This window comes from Pan paniscus, chromosome 4, assembly GCF_029289425.2.
Source record: "Pan paniscus chromosome 4, NHGRI_mPanPan1-v2.0_pri, whole genome shotgun sequence".
Lineage (NCBI taxonomy): Eukaryota > Metazoa > Chordata > Mammalia > Primates > Hominidae > Pan > Pan paniscus.
The window spans coordinates 141,008,244-141,034,683 of NC_073253.2; the positions used below are offsets into that span (position 1 = coordinate 141,008,244).

The window sequence follows — 26,440 nt, forward strand, 5'->3', positions numbered from 1 at the left end:
AGAAAAAAATTAATCTTGTTTGTGCCCCAGTTGAAGAGGATGGCAATTAGCAGAAGCAATAACCAACACCACAGACATCTCAGTTGGTTTAACTTATACAATTCTGACTGAAAAATTAATGTTGAACAAACTCTACACTCAATAAGTGTAAAAATCATTGCACCCAGATCAGGTGCAGACAAGAGTGGAGCTTTCTATGGAAATTTTAAACAGGTAAGATCAAGATCCTGAAGCATTTCTTCAAAGAATTGCACAAGGAGATGAAACATGGCTTTATTAGTACAATCTTGAAGACAAACTACAATCATACCAATGGCTACCAAGAGGTAGAAGTGGTCCAGTCAAAGCACAAGCCGACTGGTCCAGAGCAAAGGTCATGGCAACCGTGTTTTGGGATGCTCAGGGCATTTTGCTTGTTGACTTTCTGGAGGGCAAACAACAACATCTGCTTATTATGAGGGTATTTTGAGAAAGTCAGCCAAAGCTTTAGCAGAAAGACACACAGGAAAGCTTCCTCAGAGGCCTTCTCCACAATAATGCTCCTGCTCATTCCTCTCATTAAAAACAATTTTGTGAGATTTTTCATGGGAAATCATTAGGCATCTACCTTACAGTCCTGACTTGGATCCTTCTGACTTTTTTTGTTTTCTAATCTTAAAAGAAACCTTTAAAGGCAACCAATTTTTCTTCAGTTAATAATGTAAAAAAGACTGCATTGACCTGGTTAAATTCCCAAGACCCTCAGTTCTTTAGGGATGGACTAAATGGCTGGTATCATTGCTTTAAAAAGTCTCTTGAATTTGATAGAACTTATTCTGAGAAATAAAGTTTATATTTTTATCTTTTAATCCCATTTTCCTATGAACTTTTTAAAGCTCCCTCATATAATGATACATGCCTTCTAGTGACACACTGGATCAAGTCAAAAGAGAAAACAAATCCTGCCGTATTCCTGCACACAGCAGATGCTCAATAAATGCTGGCTGAACTTAGGGCTCTACCCCTAAAGGAAGGATCATCACCATACCTGGGCTCTAGCAAAGGAAGGGCATTAACAGGGTGTGGACAAGACATTCTGGTAACAAGGCACAGAAACCCACCCAAACACATTCAAGTAAAATGAGGACCAATGAAAGGATAAATACGAAACATAGAAACAAAGTACAGAAAATAGAGCTGAGCCTCACAGGCCAACAAGAAGCTACACTCTCTCTCCTTCACCCTTTGGAAACACCTGGCTTCATTCTGTTTGTCCATGTTGGGCTTCATTACTTCTCCCTCTGCAGGTCCTGGTCCTTCGTTCCATTAGCACCTGGCCCACCCAGGTTACTCAATAATGGTGGCCTCTGCTTATTTCTGGAAGAAACTCTAATGTCTCACCTTGAGGGAAGGCAGGGAGCTAACATCGTATGGTCAGGATAACACCCTCATCTGGGCCAGCTGAAAAGGACTAGGATTATTACTATAAACGATAACCACAAGCTTGGCTGAGAGATGGGATACCCCCCAAAATTAGAATGCACACATAAATATCAGCTGTAACAACTTTATTTCAGAATGACTGCAGGAAGGAATTTCATAGGTAAACAACTAATTTATAGCTCTATATCACAATAACACTGAATCAGAAACACTTCATCCCACATAAAAATTTGGCCTGATCATTTTTTGAGTTTTAATCCTCTAAAGTTTCACATTATAGAACTGAATACACAAAAACACTAACACAGCTGGGGGAGACAATGGTTTATTGATCAAGAGAAATTATTTCTAGCAATATCTCACTTGCCGCGAGGTCACAAATATGACAACTGCAGATGAGGATAAAGAAGTAAGTTAGAGGAAGAGAGTTGAGCCACTGAAATAATGTCACCAAGTCAATGTAGCAAAGTACATTCATTTTTATTGCTAGAACAGCCTCTCAAAACCTCATTCAAATCCTCTCTACTCTTATTCAACATATAGTATGCAGTTACACAATTTCCCAACCCCAGGGCAAATTAGAGAAAGCTTCCTAGAGGTAGGCACAGTAATGGGAGAGATAAATGACAGATAAAAGTGAGGGAAAAGAAAAACTCTAAAAACCATGGTAGAACTCAAAGAGCAAATGTATCTGGAGCCTTCAGTGTAGGGACTTTAACAAAACTAAGTAGGACCTGAAAGAATTAAAAACATATATGACGACTCTGAAAAGATTTAATTATCCCCAGTAGACTGTGTTTGCAAAAGCAGAGAAATGTATACTAAATTAAGAAATAGTTTGATGTAAATGATTGAAATAAAGTAAAAAAGATGTGCAAGTTAAAAGAATAACCTTGAGTTTTCTACACCATGCACCGCACAATGTCTGATAAACGAGTATCAGTACATATATACTGCTTATAAAATACACAAAGTAGTTCATAGAAAAAGAATACAGCACCTTTTTCATCCATATATGACTGAAACTATAAAAGCCCCTTCCTGGTAAAAGCACCTCAATCATATAGGGATAGTTCAAGTCAGCTTCTCTCTGCATAAGAACTTTATACTGTGTCCTGAATGATCAACTGAAATTCCACGAATCAGAATCGCTGGGGAAAGGGACTGAGAACCTGCACGTTAGCACATTGCCCTAAAGATTTCTGGTACATGTGAAGTCTGAGAATCACAGGGTAAATCATCGCCTTGAAGACAGGAGGAGACTAGCCAGGTCTGTGAATTAACCCTTTCCCACTCTTGTTTCTAGTGTGCCCAATAAGGCTGTACTCCTGGTTTTGACATTTCTTAAGCTACACAGTACAGAATAAAAAACATGGACTTCTAAATGTTCTATCACAAAACATATAATTAAAAAAAATTAACAAGCCCTAATTAATTCCAAAAAGAGGACAGACACAGTGGCTCAAGCCTGTAATCCCAGCACTTTGGGAGGCAGAGGCAGGAGGATCATTTGAGGCCAGAAGTTCAAGACCAGCCTGATCAACATAGTGAGACCCTATCTCAAAAAAAAGTAAATGAAAAAAAAAAAAGACCATAAAATTTCTAAGCCATGTATGTGAAGCTGGAAGCAATAGCTGCCTGCAGGGGGAAAATTACTGAGTGAGGAAAAGTAATCCCTGAGGATTATTTAGGAATGAGGAGGAAGATACATCTAAAGGTAGTCTTAGAGGAGAGGCAGAATACAACGTACATCCAGAGTACAAAAATGCAAATCTATTAAAGCTTGGCCAGGATGTTCAGGCCTGTCCTTAACACTCTGGAAGCAGAGGCTAAAAACTACTGGCTGGCAAACATGTTTTTTGTTTTGGCCAGCACAATGTTTTAAACAATTCTGAATTGGTTGCCAATAAAAAACTAGGAGATTTTTTTTTTTAATTCTGTCTTTTCTTAGAAAATTGGAAATAGGAAATACTAAAAAAGACCAACGACACAACCGCACTGTGCTGGAACCGGGCACACAAGGCAGAAATTCAACCTCTCTGTGCCTCAGTCTATTTCTAATAAAAAAAATTCCTGCTACAAAGATCCTTTCCAACCACAGAGATATTAAGAAAAAAATTAGATAATGTCTGCAAATACCTAAAAGTCACTGTAGTGTTCTTAGCTGCCCACTGGAACTACCAAAGGAGGTTTTTTAAAAGCTGATGCCTTGGTTCCACTACCTGAGATTCTGATTTTTGGTCTGAGAAGCAACCCAGGCATCAGAATTGCAGAAAGCTCCCCAAGCAATCCTAACAGACAGCCGAGGTTGAGAACTCCTGCCTTCAGAGGATGGGAGTTGTTGAGTGTGAAGGGTTAAACTTACTCTAATGTCAACCTCCAAATACAAATTTCTTGCCTCTCACTTCCACAATAATTTGCATCACCCCTTATTTTTTGAAATAGGCTATTACTCCAAAAGCCTACCAAATGCCACTTACAAATTGGAAAAAAAAGGTCAAAGTGTGTTTTAGTTTCTACCATTATTTTTCCCTCCAACACAATTGAAGAATGAAACACTATGAAGCTGAAAAGAAATTAAGAGACAAAATTCAGGCAGGACGAAGAGCTCAGATACAATAAGAACAGACTCACAGTGGCAGGCTTGTATGAAAAAATATAATTGCTTTGAAATTCATCAACGGATTAAGTGGAAAATTTTTCAGACATTTTTAAAAAAAATTTCCCAAAGACTCTCCAGTAACGGCCTGAATTTTTTTTTTTTTTTTTGTGATGGAGTCTTGCTCTGTCACCCAGGCTGGGGTGCAGTGGCACAATCTCGGCTTACTGCAACCTTCACCTCCTGAGTTCAAGCAATTCTCCTGCCTCAGACTCCCAAGTAGCTAGGATTACAGGCATGCGCCACCATGCCCAGCTAATTTTTTTGTATTTTTAGTAGAGACGGGGTTTCACCATATTGGCCAGGCTGGTCTCGAACTCCTGACCTTGTGATCCACCCGCCTCGGCCTCCCAAAGTACTGGGATTACAGGTATGAGCCACCACACCCTGCCCTGATTTTTATCTTAAGAAGATGAATTTCAAATTATTACCTCTCTTCAAGATTTTTTAGGTAGTATGTATTTATATTTTGGCTTCTGATCACGAGAAATGCAAACTACTGCCATCTAAGTTTCAAACAGTAGTACCACTTTACGTTACAGTTAAAAAGTACCTTTGCAAAATGTTTTACATAATAATGGCTTCCATTTCCTGGACTTCTACTATGTACTAGGCAGCGTGCTAGGTACTTCATAGGCATGATCTCAAATCAGTCCAACAATCTCACAAAATTAATTCTATCATCTTGTTTCACAAATTTTTTTAAATGAGATTCAGAAAGATTTAAAATTGTGTTCATGATCACTGAGCAAGTAGGTGCCAGCACTTGGATTCAAACCCAGGTCTGTCTGTTGACTTAAAACCCTGCACAAAATTACCTTCTTTAATCATCATAACGCATTGGCGGAAAGACCTGTGCCTGATTATCCCCATTTGCCCAATAAAAAACAGAGAGGTTAATGATTTGCTTGCTCACCATCACAGAACGAATTAGCAGAAAAGAAACTGCCTTCCCACTCTTCATTTCATTTTTTTTTTCAGAGGACCAAATCACAGTTTACATATTACATTCTAAAAGCTATACTTATGGCAGTTACATATTACTTATGGATAGGATAAAAATCTCCTGATTTCTGAGAATCTTAAACATTGTTATAAATACGGCTTAGCTTCAACATAGGTCTGGTAGATTCCTGTTTGTTCCAGTCCACCCGTGAATCAGGTACCAGTTCAACTCCCTTATTGGTTCCAGAATCCCCTCACAAATCCTATGAACAACGGTGCTGATAACATAAGGGCACAAGCACCCTCTCCGGCCTTTATCCTGTCCTTAGCTGCCCTGACACCATCACCAGACAACCAGCAGAACACCCTGAGGAAGGGCACACATATCTTACATGGGTCTTTTTTCCTTTATTTGTAAAATTATAAAGAGATTGTGTCATAAAAATCCAGCAAGAAGGTCTTATCTCCCTGAGTCCCACTATTCGAAGCAGGCTCCCAGAGGAGGGTATCATTTTATGTCCTGGCAAGAAGGTCTTCTCTTCTTGAAGCTGCCAACACTGTATCCTCAAACCTGTATTCCAGAAACTGTGTCTGTGATATGCTGTGGCCAAGAAGTGATTCTCAAAAAAATAAAAATAAATAAAAAAGTAGACACGGATACAGCTCTCCTGCAAGAGAAAGCAAACAGGCTTTATCACCTCATAAACATGTCTCACCAATCAATACTTATTTGCCCTCTTTTCTGAAGCAACTCTTCAGAGTCCACTTGAATTCTATCACTACGGATAATTCTTGAAATTGCATTTCTCCCTCCTAATGATCTTCGAACAAGGCAAGCACCTCATTTTATTAAGTCCAACTACCCAAAGGAGCTGGTTCAGAGAAGAGTTAAGATATAGCTAAAATTGAGGTCTTAATCATTCCAGTGTGATAGAACTCTGCTATGTTGTCAAATCTCACCAAGTCTGATCTCCCAACTGCCAGTGGCAAGAACAGACAGCTGTCAGGGTTATTTGTTTTATTCAAAAATGACAGGAAATCAAAAATCTATCAAAGGGATATGTCAACAGCAATGCCACAAGCATATTGGTTAGTGAGATTTATGTGTCTCCATTTTGGCTCATGACAAAAGTCACCTTCTAAGCTTTCTCATTTTCAAATGCCCACTTGGACATACAGGTCAGAGAGTTCTGTGAAGTATCTTTAATGTTAGGTACAATGTAGAACGTAGTCACTTTCTAGGTGAATTTAAATTATGCAAATTTAAAATGTGGTATGATATAAAAATATTAAATACTGTCTCCTTATGCAGATTTCTGCAAATCCCACAAAACGTCTTTTAAGTATTAAAAATTGCAAAATTCCAAAGCTGAAAAAATTGAGTAAATTATAAATAGCACCTACCCTCTAGCCTCATCACAGTGCCACTTTATGTGCCAAACTAAATGCCTATATGTCTACTCCATTGTGTACGCGCACTGGAACTTTATGAGCAATTTTAGTGACCACTGTTGCTGGTATTTTAACTTCCTGTTATTATCATTTTAATACCTTTTTATGTCTTAATACAAAATCAGCCAAGTCTTCACAAAGTGTTGACGTTAGAGCTAATGCAAGAAAAACAAACTGTCAAACTATAAACTTTAGGGGTAAGACGTGATCAAACACTATATTTTGAAAGGCCAAACAAGCACCACAACACTCCTTGATGTTAATTTAGGACACTCAATCAGTAGGCAAAAATTTTCTTCAAGGACCAGACAGTAAATATTATAGGCTTTGTAGCTATAAGGTCACTGTTATAACTATTCAACTCTGCAGTTGTAGCTTTGAACATAGTTAGAAGCATAGTTGTGTTCCAATAAAACTTCGTGTATAAAAGCAGGCAGCCAGCTAAATTTGGTTTACAGGCTGTAGTTTTATGACCTCTACTTTATTATAGCTATAGAGCTAATTTCCCCCACTTCTTTTAATGTAGCATTTTACAACGAATGAAAACAGTAGTACCCCCACCTACAACCACCCCCTCCATTTTCCATACAGTTAATTCTGAGAAATTAAAAAGTTCCATTAAAATAGGCATATTTCAAACTTGACAAACTTTGTAAAAATAGTCAAGAAAATGGGAGAAAAGGAAAGGAATAAGCTGGCAGCATTCGATGCAACATCAAATTGTAGATTTATGTGGTAAGAGTACATACATACATATACATATATCCCCTACTTTACAGTTACTCCTCTGAGAAAACTGGTCATGAATTTTGAGAGTTTGAATTATATAAATCCTTCAGGAAATTTCATTGCATTGAATGCATTAAATGCAACTGTCCTGTACTAAACTCCTGGTTATATTCAGACCTCGACCATTTCACTTAAGAGAGGAGAGTAAGTTGCTTTTCACAAATACGATGCCCTGAGTTCATGGCTTAGCCCTCAACCACAGGACAAAAACACAAACAAACAAACATAAAAAACACACCAGCCTGGGCAACATAGGGAGACTTCACCTCTATAAAAAAGGAAAAAATTAGCCAGGTGTGGTGGTGCACGCCTATGGTCCCAGCTACTAAGGGGGCTGAGGTGTGAGGATTGCTTGAACCCCAGAGGTCAAGGCTATGGTGAGCTGTGATTGCGCTACTGCACCCCAGCCTGGGCGACAGAACAGTGAGACCCTGTCTCAAAATAAAACAAAACAAAACACAGAACATGGGTAACAAGACAATAGGTAATGCTGTAAACTTGTTTAATTTGCTCATCTTCACTACCAACAATTTAAATGCAAACTGATTTAAAGTACGAGTTGATGTGAATCTCACTTCCCCTCTTTTCAACTGCATTTGCTCCAGGGTAGAGCCTGGCCACATTTAAGCAACAAAAAAGGGGGCAAACAAGAAGCTGAGATGCTAAAATCAGGGAAAAGCCATACAAAGAATATCATCCTTCCTATTAATCAAAAGTTGACCGAATACATGACAATATCTAACTCTTAGCTATTAGTTTTCTCAGTGCCCTGGCATTTCATCTGTCTCCACCCAAAGAAGTGAACTCATTTAAAACTGCCATTCTCAAAGTGTGGCCCCAGGACCAGGATCACCATCACCTGGAAATCTGTTAGAAACACAAATGCTCAGGCCCCATCTCAGACCTACTGAATCAGAACTTGGGGAGTGGGGCCCACCAATCTGTGTTAACAAATCCTCCAGATGACTCTGATGCTCAAGAAAGTTTCAAAAACACGAATTTGAAGTTTGAAGACCAATAGGTGTATACCTTTCCCATGGAAATGGAGACCCCTCATTCCCTCATTTACCTTGGAGCTGACTCGAGATCCCACCCTCCAGAGTAAGATGGGATCTGTGCCTAAGCATGCAAGTACAAGAGGTGCTTAGTGAGCCTCACAAATATGCTAGCCGAGAAAAACAGGGAGATGTGGCCAAGTTGTTCTCTATAATTTTTTAAGGAACAGGGTGGGTGTAGGAGTAAACCATATTTAGATTCAATTCCAACATTTATGAGCACCTGCTATGTGTATGCCTATGCTAAATGAAATTATCTTGTTTAGCTTTTCCAGTAATAAAGGAGTCTATTAATATGTATTAAGTATACAGAGGTTTAATATTAATCAAAATGGAGTCCAACCTGCAAATAAGCAGAAAGACTTTACAATTCTCCAAATGATGTTCATTCACAGGTCTGGACAGCATGCTTTACACGCCAAGGTGCTTGTATATGATGTTCCTTTTGCTTCTTTTTGGTTAACTGCTCTCACACTTTATTGTTTATCACAATTAGAATACCAGGTTGCTTACACAAGACCACGTGTCTCAACTTTTAAACCAACACAAGAAAACCTGAGGTAATTCTACATTACCCAAGGTAAAGTTTGTTTTATTCAAAGGTTTCAACTCTCAGATGTTAAAAACCTAAGGCCTGACCAGGCACAGTGGCTCACACCTGTAATCCTAGCACTTTGGGAGGCTGAGGCAGGTGGATCATGAAGTCAGGAGTTCAAGACCAGCCTGGCCAGCATGGTGAAACCCCATCTCTACTAAAAATACAAAAATTAGCCGGGCATGATGGTGCACACCTGTAGTTCCTGCCTCTCGGGAGACTGAAGCAGGAGAATGGCTTGAACCCGGGAGGCGGAGGTTGCAGGGAGGTGGGGGCTGCAGTGAGCCGAGATCACACCACTGCACTCCAGCCTGGGCAACAGAGCAAGACTCCATCTCAAACAAACAAAAACAAAAAAACCTAAGGCCTATAAATTCTGTAAGATGTAAACATATCATACTCATTTATTTTGGGCTTTGATTCTTTCTTAAATAACTCTGCCCTGCCCTTTCCACTATAAAGACCATTCTCCCTGATTCAGACAATAGAAATTTAGGAGGTGGGGGTAGGGAGTTGAGTAGTTCTGCAATCCCCCACTATCTGTTAACCCTATACCATTTGCCCTAAACTAGATGTGGCACGTGCTTCAGCATGAGTGCTGTCCTCCTTCCATCCTGTGCCCATGGCAGACACTGTTAACCACCAAGGCACTCTTACCCAGAGCCTGGGAATTACTCTCAAGACTTCAGAATCCCTTTCAATAGCATTTCAGGCAGTTACCCACAATCAGTGGAAATACATATGACTAATAAGAGATATTTGTTTCACTGGCCAATCAACATGCCCCTTCCTTGTTTCTCTTCCTGCTCCAATTACACTTTTAAAGCCTTCCTTTGATTATTTTCAGAACAAAAACATTAAGCCTCAGTTAATCTGAGCTGCAGTCTTTACAAATCTATGACACCTTGAGGCTCTCAATCATGGTAGATTGTGCAACAGTTTTAACAATTTGAATAGAGTTGTAACCCAGCATGTAATACAAAACTGCTCTGAAAATCAAAGAGCCAAGTAAATAAAAGTACTGAAGAGATAAAACACCTGTGAAATAGTATTCTGTGCATATAACTGGGAAATGTGCAGCGCGAATAGCCCAGGGAGGCTGCTGTAGAATACCAGGCTGATAAGCATGAAAATATGGCTTGCGTAAATAATTCTGACTTTGCTTTTGGTACTCACTGATGATTCTTTATTCAGCTAAGGGGGCACCACACTGTTCCTTTAGCAGCATCTCCATGATTCTAATTCCCTATAGAAAGAAGGAAAAAAAAATTAAAATGCCCTATTTCACAGACAAGTACTTTTACATTTATCACAACCTTTTCCCTTCAAAGAATCCAGGTCATGGCCATATATTCATTTCAACAAAGTAGGCTCATAGCCATACCTGACATTTTTATAATATTTTACTCAGCAATTTCACATACATTATCTCCGCATGTGCTCAGAACTACTCAGGGACATAGGCAGAACGGAGCTTATGATCTCCATTTTAAACATAAGAAAACAGCCCAAGAGTAGTTAAATAACTTCTTGAAAGTGGCCCTGCCAGAGCTAGAATGATAATGGCAGTAGTTAATATTCATTGAACATTTACAAATATGCTAGATTCACTGCTGGGGTTTTATGTGCATTACCTGGGGGTAGCGAGTGCTATGGAGTACCACTGAGACCCCTCCCAGAACTAAAGCACTCCTTCCCTTTCCACCAAGACTGTAGGCTGCTGCTGGCACACAGCCACCCTCTGCCAAAGGGAGCTGCCTTACCTGAAGTCATGTCCCTCCAGGGGCAGCATACATCATTGGATGACTGGTATGTACAGGGGTATAAAGACCTGGCCCCCTTCCCTTAATTTGGGACAACTCGGAGGAGCATCCAACCCTCAGCTCCCCAAGGGATCAGCTAAGACCTTTGTTGCAAGTGCATTGCAGTTCAAAAATCCCTTCCCGTACCCCATGACAAGAGTTGTTCCTGAGTGCGCTCTCCAATACCGCCTGCAGGCAAATCTCAAACTAAGTCTGTGCCCCAAGAGCTGACCTAGGACACCTTAATACACATAAAACCTCCAAATAAGTACTATCCTTACCCACATTTTACTGACGAGGAAACAGAAACTCAAAGAGGTTTAAATAATTTCCCCGAAGTTACACAACTATTAAATAATAAAGCCAGGGAAACAGCACAGGCACCCTCTTCCTTTTCAAAGGCCTCCATGAACCTTCTTGCAATGTTCATTCTGCTACTGTCCATACCCACCTGTCTACTCGGCATCCTGTCCAGAAAAATTCTACCTTGGAAGAAAGAAGAAAGCATAAATTCCTTTCCTCCTTAAAGGACAAGTTTTACAGACCAGAGGATAAACCTTCAAGTGGGAAGACAGGGTTATGATGCAATTATAAACTGAGGTCTCCAGGACATCAAAGTTGGATCCATGGGAAAGGGAGCTGCTATTTTCAGAGACCTGAGCCTGAGAATTATTGCAGAGAAGAATAATGATAAGGGGAACTTAAAATACAGATCCCCAGGCCCCTCCCAGGAAAATTCTGATTTAATGGGACTCAAGCAGGCACCAGAGCTCTATGCCCTTAAGAGGCACCCATATGATCCTCTTATGATTATGCAGGGCTGTGAACACCACGTGGGCCTGCAGGAAAAAGGCAGGGACTTCCTACTTGGGATCTAAGCCCAGGGATGGGGACGGAGGGTAATCAAAGGCATCGCTAGAGAAGACAATAAAATATATTTAACATCAAAGTAGACTAAACTAAAGTTAGTGTTTCCTTGAGGATTCAGAAGGTCCTTCAGATTCTGCCTGGCCATCACCACAAATACTACCGTTATCTTGGAAGGAAGAAGTATTACTGGATCTTGAGAGAATGCTGAGTAGTAAGGAGTGTTTGCTAAACCAAAGCAGCAAACCACAGGACCAGGAGCACCACTGTCAGAGGTAGGAGACCTGAGTTCTAGTCACAGCTCCACCAATCATTCTGCTAGGTACCTCAGGCTGATCACTTTTACTAAGGAGTAACATAGACCACAGAGGTCAGGGCACTGAGAGCTAGATGGGATTAGTGCTTTCTATACCCAGCTGCACTCTAGCATTACTAAGGGGAGTCACAAAAGAAAACAGACTCCCAAGAGTCTACCCAAGAGTGTGTTTGACTCAGTCAGAAATTTCAAGGCTCAGGCCTGAGTCTGTATGTGTGTAACATACTTCATGTTGATAAGGACAGGTGGCAGGAAAATACTGGGTAGAAAAGGGCAGTCCCTGGTGAGGGCCACACCCTCAAGCCTGGACCTGTGGCCCAAAGTCAGAATATACATTCCTGTTTACCCATATGAATGTTGCCTTTTCCAAAACCACCCTGGCCCACCCCACCCCCCATCCTGTACCCATAAAAACCCCAGTCCCCACTGGTGGAGTGGCAGAGCTGCAGAGGAGAGAGGAGAAGAAGCAGCTGAACATTGGAGAGAAGCAGCTTGACTTCAGAGGGATGGCTTGATGGCAGGACCTCAGAGAGGAATTCAGCCAAGGACAGCCAAACTCCAGGGGACAATCACCTTTCCACTCCATCCCCTTTCCAGCTCCCCATCCCGCTGAGAGCCACTTCCACTGCTCAGTAAAATCCTCCACATTCACCACCCTTCAGTTCGTTCACGCCACCTGATTCTTCCTGGATGCAGGACAAGGAGCCGGGTGCAAGTGCAAGAGGCTGTCACACTGACCCTCCACTGAGCTGTTTAACACTTAAGCCATCTACGAATGACAAAGCTAAAAGAGCACACTGTAACACACACTCTCTGGGGTTCTGAGGGTCAAAGGCAACCTCTAGATGCTTCCATAGGCCCGCACAGAGTTCTGCTCCTGCTGGTTGCCCAAAAGCACTCATCCTGGCATCTGCACCTGCTCACCTGTGTGCTCCCCCTTTTGCAAGGGTTTGAGAGCTGCTTGCTGAGTAAATGAGGCAACCCCTTCATAAGTCATGGGAAGGGGTCAGGGAACTATCCCATTTCAATGTGATTCTGAAACACAACCAGTTCATTTACTAGAACTTGTAAATAGCAGCTTTACACCATCTCTTCCAACTCTGACAGTCTTGGAATTGATGAAACAGGTTATCCTTAATCATTTCTGAAGATATAGTATATACTGCACTCTTAAGAGGTACCTGCCATTTAAAGAATTAGGGGAGGCCAGGCACAGTGGCTCATGCCTGTAATCCCAGTACTTTGGGAAGCCGAGGCAGGTGCATCACGAGGTCAAGACATGGAGACCATCCTGGCCCAACATGGTGAAACCCCGTCTCTACTAAAAATACAAAAGTTAGCTTGGGCGTGGTGGTGGGTGCCTGTAGTCCCAGCTACTCAGGAGGCTAAGACAGGAGAATTGCTTGAACCAGGGAGGCAAAGGTTGCAGTGAGCCAAGAGCACGCCACTGCACTCCAGCCTGGTGATAGAGCGAGACTCCGTCTCAAAAAAAAAAAGAATTAGGGGAAAGAGGATTGGGGACAAGGGACGAAACAACCAGTGAAATGAAATTTAACTGAATTCTTAACAGAAAACCTGCATTGTGCCCCTTTTTGTTCTTATTCCCTTAACAACAGATCCAGTTAACAAATATGTACTATGCACCTACTACGTGCACTGGGGATTAAATGGTGAATGAACAAGATAGTTCCTGCCCCCATGGAGTTTACAGTCTAGTAGATTCCAGAAAATTTTCATTCCCTCACTTCACTTTTTTATTCTAACAAATCTCTGGACAATAATTAAATGTCTTCTTTCTATTTTCAGGAAGAATAAAAACTATCACATTAATTCTCTTTCAAGCTTCTATTTACAGAGTAGAGCATAAATCCAGACGGTATGACTTTAAAATAAGAAAAGCACACTCCTTCCCTAGGAGGTGAGGACCTGCAAACTTTCCCATCCATCTAAATTAAGACCTCCACCACTTATTGAACTGAACACTAATTGACATAAGTGAAGACTGAGGTTTTCCTTGGGAATTGAAAGATGTTATTTATTGAATCAATTAAGTTCACAGGGTGACAGTTGATTTTTCTTTCCCTTCCGCCCCCCCCATACCACTTTAGTCTTTTTAAGCAGAACAGTTAGAAATGGAACATGGAGAATGGGGGCAGGGAGAGAGAGGCCTATAAAATAAACAAAAAAGAAAAAAAACACCTAACAGGGAAGCTAAGCCATGATTTAGTACCTCTCTTTGGTAAAGAAGGACCAAATCAAAGCCCAATCAATAGAGTCCTTTCAAATAAAGTTCCAACGCTTAAATCTCAACCCCCAGGAGATCAGGCTTAAAGGGGCTAAATTTATACCACTTATCACACAATGATGCCTGAAATGCAGAACAAACATTAAGTGGATCTACCTTTATAGATAAGGCTTAAAAGCTTTTTGGACTGACAAACCATAAGCCAGCTTGATTTTATTATTTCTTTCCCCTCTGAGATTTTTTTTTCTCTATTACAAGGCTATCTTTCTCTATTTGCCAATGTACAGATAAGTGAGCTATCTCGCAGGTTCATTTCCCTAATACCAGAGCTGTGCTGGCCAAATGTATCCCCACAAAGGAGTCTCAGAGTCAGATTCAAAACACTTCACAAATTCTCCACTCTAAGAGTCTCTGAGAAATAGCTGATTATTACTAAAAACACAAACTTGTCTTAAGAGGAGCAGGAATAAGTTGAAACTAAAGGTGGCTAAATTCAAACAGTATATTTACTTTACTATAAAACTGATCCTTCCTTAAGAAGCTCTGATTTATGTACGAGGCTTGGAAGAGAGTAATATTAGACCAAACAAAAATTTTCTAAAGCAGTTCTCAAAAGGTGCATCCACAGGGAGCTCTTAACAAAACAGAATTGCTCATTCAATTATCAGTGATAAAAGATTGGTGTTAAAGACCCCCACTGGAAATAATGCTTTCTTGTGGGTCATGGCTTTGGAGTAAACGCCATGAACTGATGCGCCCACTGTGTGTAAGGAAGGGCAGGGAAGCTACGTGGAACAGGGATGCAGATAAGACAAGAAGCCTCTACTCAATGGACCATTGGCCTCTTCAGAGGAAATAGAGGAATTAAAAATAACTGAAAGGCAACACAGCCTCTGAAAAACACTATGACTTTTAAAAGAAAAAAGTTCAGTAATGTGCTGCTTGATGACATTTCAGTCAATGACAGATGATATATATGATGGTGGTCCCACAGGACAGTATAGGAGCTAAAAAAATCCTATCACCTGGTGACCTTGTAGCTGTCATAGCCCAATACATTCCTCATGTGTTTGTGATGACGTTGGTGTGAACAAAACTACTGCACTGCCAGTTGTATAAAAGTATAGCACATATAATTATAATATCATAATACTTGATAACGATGGTAAATGACTATACTACTGGTTTACATATTTATTATGTTGTACTTTTTATCATTTTAGAATGTACTTCTACTTATGAAAAAAAATTAACTATAGGGCCAGGCATGGTGGCACTTTGGGAGAGGCTGAGGTGGGAGGATTGCTTAAGGCCAGGAGTTCGAGATCAGCTTTGGCAACATAGTAAGACCCCTTCTCTATTAAAAAAAAAAAATTTAATTAGCCAGTGCAGTGACATGAGCCTGTAGTCTTACCTACTTAGGATCACTTGAGTTCAGGAGTTTGAGGCTGCAGTGAACTATGATTATGCCACTGCACCATTATGCCACTGCACTACAGCCTGGGCAACAAAGTGAGAGACCCTGTCTCTGAAAAAAAAGTTAACTGTAAAACAGCCTCAGGCAGGTCCTTCAGGAGGTATACCAGAAGAAGGCATTGTTATCACAGCAGATGACAGCTCCATGTTACTGCCCCTGAAGACTTTCCAATGGGACAAGATGTGAAGGTGAAAGACAATGAGATTGATGATCCTGATTCTGTGTAGGCCTAGGCTAATGTGTGAATGTATATGCCTTTGCTTTTAACAAAAAAGTTTAAAAAGTAAAAATTAAAATTAAAAATTTTTTAAATAGAAAAAAGTTTCTAGAATAAGGATATAAAGAAAAAATACTTTTGCATACCTGTGCAATGTGTTTGCGTTTTAAGCTAAGGGTTATAACAAAATAGTCAAAAAGTTAAAATTCACAATTTTATAGAGTAAAAAATGTTAAAGCAAGCTAAGGTTATTTTGTTATTGAAGAAACAAAAGTATTTGTTTATAAATGTAGTGTAGCCTAAGTGCAAAGGGTTTATAAATCTGTAGTAATGCACAGTAATATCCAGTAAAGTCCCATGCCTTCCTACTCACCACTTACTGACTCGCCCACCCAGAGCAACTTCCAGTCCTGCAAGTTTCATTCACAGTAAGTGTCCTATACAGGTATACCCTTTTTTTAATCTTTTATACCATATGTTTACTCTACTGTTTCCTATATTTAGCTATGTTTGGATACACAAATAGTTATCGTGTTACAATTGCCTACAGTATTCAGTACAGTACATGAGTACAGATTTATAGCCTAGGAACAACTGGCTGTACCATATAGCCTGGGTATGTTGTAGGCTCTACCATCTAGGTTTGTGGATGTGCACTCTATGAGGTTTGTACAATGACAAAATCGTCTAATAATATATTTCTCAGAATGTATCCCTGTTGCTAAGTGACTGTATAATAGAAGAAAGGAAGTAGAAACTAATGTTGCAGGAAGGAAGGACTTGCAGAAGCCACTTGAAGAAGAGGGATTTGAGTAAGACCCAAAGTCTAGTCGTAAGTATGACACACTGAGATAAAGGGAAAGACCAAGCAGAAGGAGGCTTAAGAAAATGGATGGGAGTGGCCGGGCGCAGTGGCTCATGCCTATAATCCCAGCACTTTGGGAGGCTGAGGCAGGTGGATCACCTGAGGTCAGGAGTTCAAGACCAGCCTGACCAACATGGAGAAACGCCGTCTCTACTAAAAATACAAAATTAGCCAGGTGTGGTGACACATGCCTGTAATCCCAGCTACTTGGGAGGCTGAGGCAGGAGAATTGCTTGAACGTGGGAGGCGAAGATTGCGGTGAGCCGAGATCGCGCCCCTGCACTCCAGCCTGGGCAATAAGAGCAAGACTCCATCTCAAAAAAAAGCAAGAAAGAAAATGGATGGGAGTGGGAACTGCATGGGAGGAAGGAAGAGATGAAGGGAGGAAAGGGGGAAGAGATCTACATCCAGTTTTCTCATCAAAAGGTAAGAGAATACTGCATGACACTTCTCCATGAAGAGATCTTCTACCACAATAAAGCAACTTTTATGCAACTTTTAATCTGATGCTGTCTAATCCTTTTAGATGCAGAACTTTATCTAGAAAGTGGAATAACACCTAATAATAATCTAAAATAAACAGTTAAAATTCATTGGCACATACAGTGTGCCAAGCACTTTGCCTGCAATCACTTATTTTACCCTCCCATCTCCCCTTTTTTTTTTTTGGATGATACCAAGGCTCAGAGAAATTAAACAACCTGTTCAAAATCACACAGTAACTAAACCTCAATTTGACAGGAGGCAATCAGGCTCAAGAATCCAGGACCCTGAATCTTACTACACTGTGGGGATGGGAAGTTTAAATGAGAATGCAAAAGTGAAAAACCCCAACACACTGTTGGAACTAGTCTGTGTTGTGCTGCTGTAACAGAATACTATAGGCTGAGTGATCTGTAAACAAAAAAAAAGTTTATTTGGCTTACAGTGCTGGAGGCTGGGAAGCCTAAGATTGAGGGAGTGCATCTGGTGAGGGCCTTCTTGCTGTGTTATAACATGACAGAAGGCACTACTTGGCAAGAGAGCATTACAAGAAACCAAGAGACTGAACTCACAGTTTCAAGCCCTTTTATAATTGGCATGAATCCATTCAAAGGAGTGGAGCCCTCACTATCTAAACGCTTCTCATTAGGTCACTTCCAACACCATTGCACCAAGGATTAAGTTTCCAACACGTGCCTTGGGGGGACACATGCAAACCATAGCAGGTACATAGCAAGAGCTTTTCTTCCTTTCTTTATTGGCTGTATTCAAAGAGCCTAATAAATAAGTCAGGTATTTTAGTCCTGCTCCCAAACAAAATAACATGAATCTTAATATATGAATCAATATCTAATCCCATCTACAAACTGTTTTAAAGACAATGTTTTTTCAATTAGAAATAGCCTGATAGAATGTATGGCTTCAATACAATTTTCCCATAGTAGCTAATAAACTCTTGAGTAAGATTCATTTTTATTTTTATAAGTAACCCAAAATCTTTAGGTGTAACTGCAGAACATTAAACTGATACAATAATTCAGATGTCTTTGCTTCACATTATAAAGCTTTCTCTCTCCTTAAAGAGAATATTTAATTTTCACAATTTATAATGGAAAAGAATATATCCTCAAATAATAAAGTCTAAAAATTGGAAAGGACCTTTTATTTTCTAGTCTGGATAGGAAACTCTAAGCAAAGAATCAAAAATGGTCCATCTGATTTAAAGAGATTTCCTGCAATCAAATAACAGAAGATCAATTAATAAATCATGTTGCTGATTTTCAAATAAACCCTAACCTAACATGAAGATTTAAGTCGCTGGTGTTTTTCTATTTTACAAAGTTACTTCCGCCACCTTCCAATGTGACTCAATTAATCTATTTTCATTTTGAATTTTAAAAATTTGACCTGCATATAATTTTATTTTTCCTCACTTGCACTTCATGCAAAATATGGCCTCTCCCCCAGTGCCATGTCCATCCATGACATTTGTAACAGTTGATCATCTGTTACCTGCTGGAAACCTCCATTCATGGGAAGCATACTGTTCCTTAGTCCATCTGTGCTTAATTATGAGACAGTGCTTCCTCACATTGAAGAGTAAAGAACTGTTTTAGTGGCTGGCACCAGAGCATCCCAGTACCAACTCCTGTACTCTCAACTGTGCCCAAGTGAAAAGCAACAAGGTTCCTATTATTTCCCCTTTATCAGCCATTTTTTCACTATTCATCAGACTTAAGCTCAGTCATAATTTTCCCTTTTTTCTTCCCTATTCTGAGATAAAGTGGTTACCAGCATGCTTGTACATTTTATCAACAAATTGTCTTTAACAGAATAAATGAATCCAATTGACGCTCAAATAATAAATAAATCTAACAGCTGCCCAGATAATTCTGCTTTTATCTTGTATCTCTACCCTTCTCCTTCCCCACAGGTTCATGCAATTCTATAAGTCAATGATCTTCTTTACATAAAAGGTCAGTCTACTGTGTCTTAAAGTCAGGTGTTTCCTTTCAACAAAATAGAATTTTTCAAAGCCATATTTCAGTCAAAAACCAATCTCACCAAACCTCAATATTGAATCTAATGATAATTTATTATGGGGTTACTGTATGCTGACATTTTACTTACATTATCTCATTTAACCCTCTCAATAGTCCCGTGAGGTAAGACAGTTCTGCTCTCACCATTTCCAGGTAAGAAAACTCAGCCTCGGAGAGGTAAATGACTTGTTCAAAGTCATGTAGCTAGCAAGTGGCAGACCTAGGATTTAAATCTGGATTTCTCCACCTCATTCCACAACGAGTGCTTACTTACCTCACTGAATGTGTTTCTGTGCCTGAAAATGTGTAGAGGGAAGAGAATAAGTACACTTCCCTGCAGGATCACTCCTGAAGATTAAATGAGGCAACATATAAAGCTACTGGCACACAACAGACTTTTGTTAACCATTACCTCCCATTCTTCCCATGTCCTAAAAAGTAGCTACTGATTTATATATGGACTCTATCTGACTAGGAGCCCCTCATAATGGGCCTCCCGCAGTGAGGCACCTCCCCACATTCAGCTAGAGGCTGATGACCTATAGGAAATACCAGCAGGGGCTCACCTCATGCTTGCTCACATTTTCCTCGCCCTTCACATCACCTCTAAGAGTCACTAACACTTCTGTTTCACACTATTAGGCCCAGCAGGGTAAACCAGGTTTCCTCAGGTCATAGTGGTCATCAAAGACAGAACTAGGATCCAGTTCCAGGGAAAGAACTAATTAGCAAGCAAGCTAAGGCCTCTATCTACTAGTCTGTGCTGAGCACATTACATGCCTTCACCCTCACATCCTACCTACAAGTCAATTACATAAGAAAAATGAAGTTCAGCTAGGTTAAAAAAGGTGACCAAAGACACTTAATTAATAAATGGCAAAATCAGGCCAGGCACAATGGCTGACACCTATAAACCCAGCACTTTGGGAGGCTGAGGTGGGTGGATCACTTGAAGTCAGGAGTTTGAGACCAGCCTGGCCAACATGGTGAAACCCCATCTCCACAAAAAATACAAAACTTAGCCAGGCATGGTGATGTACGCCTGTGGCCCCAGCTAGTCAGGAGGCTGAGGTTGGAGAATCACTTGAACCTGAGAGGTGGAGGTTGCAGTGAGCTGAAATCAAGCCACTGCACTCCAGCCTGAGCAACAGAATGAGACTCCATCTCAAAAAAAAAAAAAAGAAAAAGTAGCATAATCCAGCTTCACATCCTGATTTTTGTGACTCTGAGCCTTCCGTATACTATCTCCTTGAAAAGATGTGTTTATAGGGTTTTCTCAAATTACCAAAAAATGACATGTCAGCTTCGGCACATTCCTTCCTACAATCAAAAAATAATTTCCATCTACATCTGCGTGGTTTTAATTTTATTAATTTAGAAGAGGCAGGGAACATGTAGTTCTTGAAATTGCCATAAGAAAAAAAGCACCTCCCCATGTATGCAAATGAATTTTGTTTTGAGCTGACACTAAGTGAAGCTCCCTTGTGCACTCTGGAGAAGCCAGAAGAGAAACATTCCACAGGGAAGCATTTCTGCTTTAACACAATATCTGCCTATTAGAAGCCCATTGTGTAATGCCAACATGGAGGGCCCTTCACTTCCCACTAAAAGCCTTTCAGTACTGAACAAGGTCATCATTTCTTGGGACAAGACCCACAGTGGGTGAATGAAGTACAAGGTTAGCCAGAGTGCTGTCATTAACAAAAGCAACATAAATATGATAGCTTGACTTCACTCCTCATCCTTTGCACTGCCTGTGGAGTGAAGGAACAGTAAGTCCATGGCAAGTTTAGGAAGTGACGTTTGTGTTTTAATTCCACACACTTAACATTACAAATTAAAAAGAGTAATCAGAAAAAAAAAAAGCTACATACAGGAAAGCTACTAAATGATTAAAAAATAAAATATCTATATGCAGATAATAGCCTAAAAATAAACCATGGGCTGTTTTTAAGTCAACTATTTGCAAAGAAAAAAAATGCCTGCAGTGCTTATAGTCACCCCTTATCTGTAGTTTTGTTTTCCACAGTTTCAGTTACCCACAGTCAACTGTGGTCCAAAAATATTAAGTGGAAAATTCCAGAAATAAAAAATTCATAAGTTTTTAAGTGCATGACATTCTGAGACATGTGATGAAATCTTCTGTCCTGGCACATGAATCATCTCTTTGTCCAGAATATCCACACTGTAGACACTGCTGGCCTATTAGTCACTCTGTAGCCCTCTGAGCTCTCAGATCAACCGTTGCAGTATCACTGTGCCTGTGTTCAAGTAACTCTTATTTTACTTCATAAGGGCACCAAAGTGCAAAAGTAGTGATGCTGGCAATTCAGCTATGTTGAAGAGAAGCCACAATGTGTTTCCTGTAAGTGAAAAGGTGAAAGTTCTCAAATGAAGAAAGAAAGAAAAAAAATCATATGCTGAGGTTGCTAAGATCTATGGTAAGAACAAGTCTTCTATCCATGAAACTGTGAAGAAGGAAAAAGAAATTTGTACATAGTGTATGTAGAGTTCCATACTATCCACCATTTCAGGCACCCACTGGGGGTCTTGGAACATATCCACCAAAGATAAGGGGGACTACTGTATATACAAATGCTCTTTCAAGCTCCTAAACCCTGTAATAAACTGGTAAGGGGAAGGAGACACTGAAGAAATAGATGTCATAATGTTGATACTTCTTTAAAGTTGCTCTACTATTTCAGTTGCTAACTAAGTGGGGAGTGTTCTTGGTTAATCCCTAGGATATTCGTTGTATGATTTGGTTGAGATATCCCTGCATGGATTATTATCTCCCACATGGATGATGTTCCAAATCTACCATCTGTCTTTAATGTTAAACAGTCTAATAAAATTATTCCTTTCAATAAAAAAATTAAGGCTTGTATTTTTAAAAAATTCACAAATCCTTCACTTGGCGAACTGCAAGGGTGGGATTGTTTTAAAAGACCAAGTGCTGTAAAAGCAATTCTGGCTCTTGTTTGGAGACTGATGCAAAATTCCCAAGACTGAGGGACAGCTCTGATTCACATCTTATGTGGAATTTGGCCAACAAATTCAGGTTCTCTAGAAAATAGTTTGTTACAGTGGCTAAAGTAAAGAAGTAAGCTGCTGGAAAAGTAAAATGAGGGGGAATTTCCTTTTTTGTTTTAGAGATGGGGTCTCACACTCTGTTGCCCAGGCTGGAGTGCAGCAGTTCAATTGTAGCTCACTGAGGCCTTGAACTCCTGGGCTCAGGCAATCCTCCCACCTTAGCCTCTTGAGTAGGTGGGATTACAGGCATGCATGAGCCACTGCACCTAGCATGAGAGGAAATTTTCAGTACCTTAAAGCCAGGCAGCCTAGTAATTATGTGCTCAATCTGAGTCCCACTGTCTAGTTTAAATCTGGATTCTACCACTCACCACCTGTGCGATCTTGGGCAAGTCAACTCACTTCTCTATGCCTCCTCAACTATAAAATGGTAATGATAGTGATGGCAGCAGCTGCTCCAAATGGCCTGCCACTGCCATCACTGCTGGCTGCAACAGGGAGGCAAGGCCAGGGCTGCACACTCCATGAAGCTGGCAGGAGCCCAGGGGCAGGTGGGAGCCCCGCCTGCCTGCGCGCAGCTACAGCCATGCAAACGGCAGCTGCAGACCCAGGCCTCCTGCTCCACGGAGCAGGTAGAAACCCTGCCCCCATGGGCACAGCTGCAACTGCCCAAAGCACACTGCAAACCAAGGCTTCCCTACACTCTTGGGGGCCGGGGGGTGGGAAGGGCCCCTGTGCACTCACAGGCTTGGAAGTGCCTGTCCCTGCTGCCTGGCTTCTCTCAGCTGTCAGGAACTGCTCCAAACTCAGAGCAACATCAGGGCCGAATCTGGACACCATGAATGGCAGCAGGAGGCAGACAGGTTCCTGGATGGAAGGGAGCAGGTCCTCGACGAAGCCCCATCTTCAGGCCAGGGAGGGCCTGAAGGCTGGGGGCGGGGCTGCCAGTCCCACCAGAGTGGGAATTTGTGTGCCTTTTCTGGGCCTGCCTATGGCCACCCAACTGGTGCACACTTTCTCCCCTCTGAGGCCCATAAAAGACCCAGGCTCAATCAGAGCTGAGCAGATGTTGGGACAACCAGCCACAGAGAAGAGCTACCCACTCCAGGGCCTCCTCTCTGCTGACAGCTCTAGAAATAGGATTATCAGCTGCAGAGGGGAGCAACCCACTCCAGAGCCTCCTCTCTGCTGAGAGATACAGGGACGACTGGACGACCTGCCTGCAGAGAGGAGCTTCTCACTCCAGGGTCTCCTCTCTGCTAGGGGCTGCACACTCTACGGGACACCCTGGATGTGGAAAGGGGCTACACACTGTGAGTTCCCTCTGAGCTGTTCTATCACTCAGTAAAGCTCCTTTTTGTCTTACTCATCCTCCATTTGTCCATGCATCTCAATCTTCCTGATCACAGAACAAGAACTCAGTACCCGCCAAGCTGAAACAGCTACAACACAAACAGTGCCAACTGGGGAAGCTGCTTGTAGTGCGCCTGGCCCAGCCACAGCTTTGCAGAGAACTGGCACCCATGCCAGCACCTAGAGCTGCCTGTCCCACGGCAGCAGCTGGTGTGTCCAACTGCTTAGTGGCTGTACTCCACGCTTGCTCACACACCCCTCGCTGCTCCACGCCTGACTCACAGTCTCCCTTGGAGGCGTGGAAGCCAGGGCGGTAGTGTGAACTAAGCACAGCCTGCCAGGCCGACTGGGTGGAATGAGCCCAGCAGGCCCAAGTAAAACTCAGGCAAAGGTGTCACCAGCCACAGGTTTCCAGCCAGAAAAATGATACCCCAAAGATCCTGTAACAATAGTACTCACCATAGTGAATTGTATGGTGGATGCTAAGCAAATTGGATGAGGTAATACATGCAACATACTCAGGATGATTGATGTCTGGGGCATAAAAAGTACTCAAAAAATACGACCTGTTACTGTTACCTTTCTGATTACTCCTGTGTCATATAGAAAGCGCCTCTGTTTTTAAGAGTTTTGTTAAAAGATAATAGAATGAAAACATAAAGTCTAACCCTTTTGGAAAATAATATTATAATATGTTCATTTGTTCATTAATTCAATAAATATTTATTGAGCATTGATGATGTGCTAGGTACTAAGGATAAAGTGGTAAGCCTTAAACAGAAGCCTATCTTTCAGTGAGAGAGATAAAAACCATATTCAAAGGATCATGAAAGTAGTCACATACAGTTAAGAGTGCTTCAGGGAATCTTTTCTAAGGCAATGGTACAAAAATATGAAAGGTTATATGTATAAAGTTGTTTCACATGGTGTCATTTATAATGGTAAAAGTGGAAATAACCTGAATGTTCAATACTAAAGGGCAATATAAATTATTATATAACTATTTAATGAAATATTATATAATCATTAAAATGATGAATTTGAAGTTTATGTAGTTACTGTGAAAGGGATTTATTATAACATATTACTTGAAAAAAGCAAGAAATGAAATTGTACTAACACTGTTTAATTATGACTGTGTTTAAAATTTGCGTATGAGACTAGAAGGAAATACGCCAATTTGGGTAATAATGAAAAGAAAACAGTTATCATTTATGAAGTATTTATTGTGTGCCAAGGTATTTTAAGTACTTCCTTATACTATCTCCTTCACTCTCATACTCATAAGATAGATAGCATTATTCATATTTCACCCAGAGAGAGGTTAAGTTCATCCATACTCTATGAGGGAGGGCACTCTGATTTAAATGCACATTGGGTTGATTCCAAAGACAGGCTCATCATAACCACTAAACAATTATTTATAATGTCATAATGGGAAAAATAAGTTATTGTTTTTAACTATCTTGCATTTTACTTTTTAAGTAATGTTAATAACAACAACTAGCTTGAGCCCAGGAGTTCGAGACCAGCCTGGGCAACATGGTGAGACCTCGTCTCTTAAAATAACAACAGGGGCCGGGCATGGTGGCTCTCGCCCATAATCCCAGCACTTTGGGAGGCCGAGGCAGGTGGATCACCTGAGGTCCGGAGTTCAAGACCAGACTGGCCATCATGGCAAAACCCCATCTCTACTAAAAATATAAAAATTAGCCAGGTGTGGTGGCAGGTGCCTGTAATCTCAGCTACTCAGGAGGCTGAGGCAGGAGAATCACTTGAACCCAGGAGGTGGAGGTTGCAGTGAGCCAAGATCCAGCTGGGCAACAAAGTGAGACTCCGCCTCAAAACGACAACAATAACAACTGATCATTTGTTGTTGCCACATCCTATCCTAAGAGCTTCATGTATATAGCTCATTTACTCCTCACAATACTCTACAAAGTAGGTTCCAATATTGTCCTCCTTTTATAGATGAGGAACATGAGACACAGAAAATTAAATAGCTCAGCCAAGGTCATACAGCTGGTCAGGGTAGAGTATTCTGCTGGCTTCAAAGGGAGCTGAGGAAAAAGAACATAAATGGCTCTACTGGAAATATAATTTAAAATATTTACATGCAGGTAGTACCTATTTAAAACGTTGTTAAATAAGTTTTTTTAATTTTGTTTAAAGATTTTAAAAGTCTTTTTAGGAGGAGTATGATAAGTTTTTAAATTTTGAACTATTTCAAATGTATCAGGAAGTTCAGAGAATAATAGAAAAACCAATAGGTTTTAACAAATGTTAATGTCTAAAAATAACAAAAGCTACACTCCACTAAAGGCCCCTGATTGAGGAAATTTTAATTATAGCCTTTAAATTCTACTTAAATTGGGACTCAATAAGAAAGGAGTTACTTAACTCTCAAAAAGCCACCATTTTCCTTTGGAAATTCAGAGATGGTGAGCTGGAATCTAAGGAAAGAAGCTAGCCAAGGAAAAAGGAGTCAAATCTCAGACAGCAAATGGAATTCAAAAAAACTGAAAGTGACAAAGAAATGTCACTCCAACAAATCCCGCTTCACTAGACACAATGCTTCCTTTTCTCCTAACAACAGGCAGACACTGCAGCCTCCTCCCCACCGCCTTCCTGGGTCACTGCCTGCTGCCCATTAGGGGTGGCTACAACCAAAGGGGTCTTTCAGGAAGGATGAAATTCTACCTTAGAGTGGGGAGCCAGGATGAGAAATCACAATAGACAAAGGGAGGAAGAATGCTCCAGGGGAACAGCTGGACACCTCAGAGAGCTCAAGGAGCACTGAAGTAGCATGCTGCAGGGCTGAAG

The 26,440-nt window shown here is 40.8% G+C and overlaps 1 protein-coding gene across 7 annotated transcripts in view; it reads right to left on the minus strand.

Annotated features, from left to right (window-relative positions):
* PRELID2 (PRELI domain containing 2) overlaps positions 1-26,440 on the minus strand; it is a 458,899-nt gene that overhangs the window by 378,291 nt on the left and 54,168 nt on the right. For 5 of the 7 annotated variants that reach the window (XR_010112231.1, XR_010112232.1, XM_055112744.2 and 2 more), the window contains one exon: positions 10,094-10,163. Coding sequence is in view for 5 of the 7 variants with exons in the window: in XM_055112744.2 (XP_054968719.1) it covers positions 10,104-10,163 (60 nt within the window). In the remaining 2 variants the exon portion in view is untranslated. Of the gene's footprint in view, positions 1-1,532; positions 5,695-10,093; positions 10,164-26,440 lie in introns of those variants that run through there. The other 2 variants (XM_003829091.7, XM_003829090.8) reach the window with 1 other exon arrangement.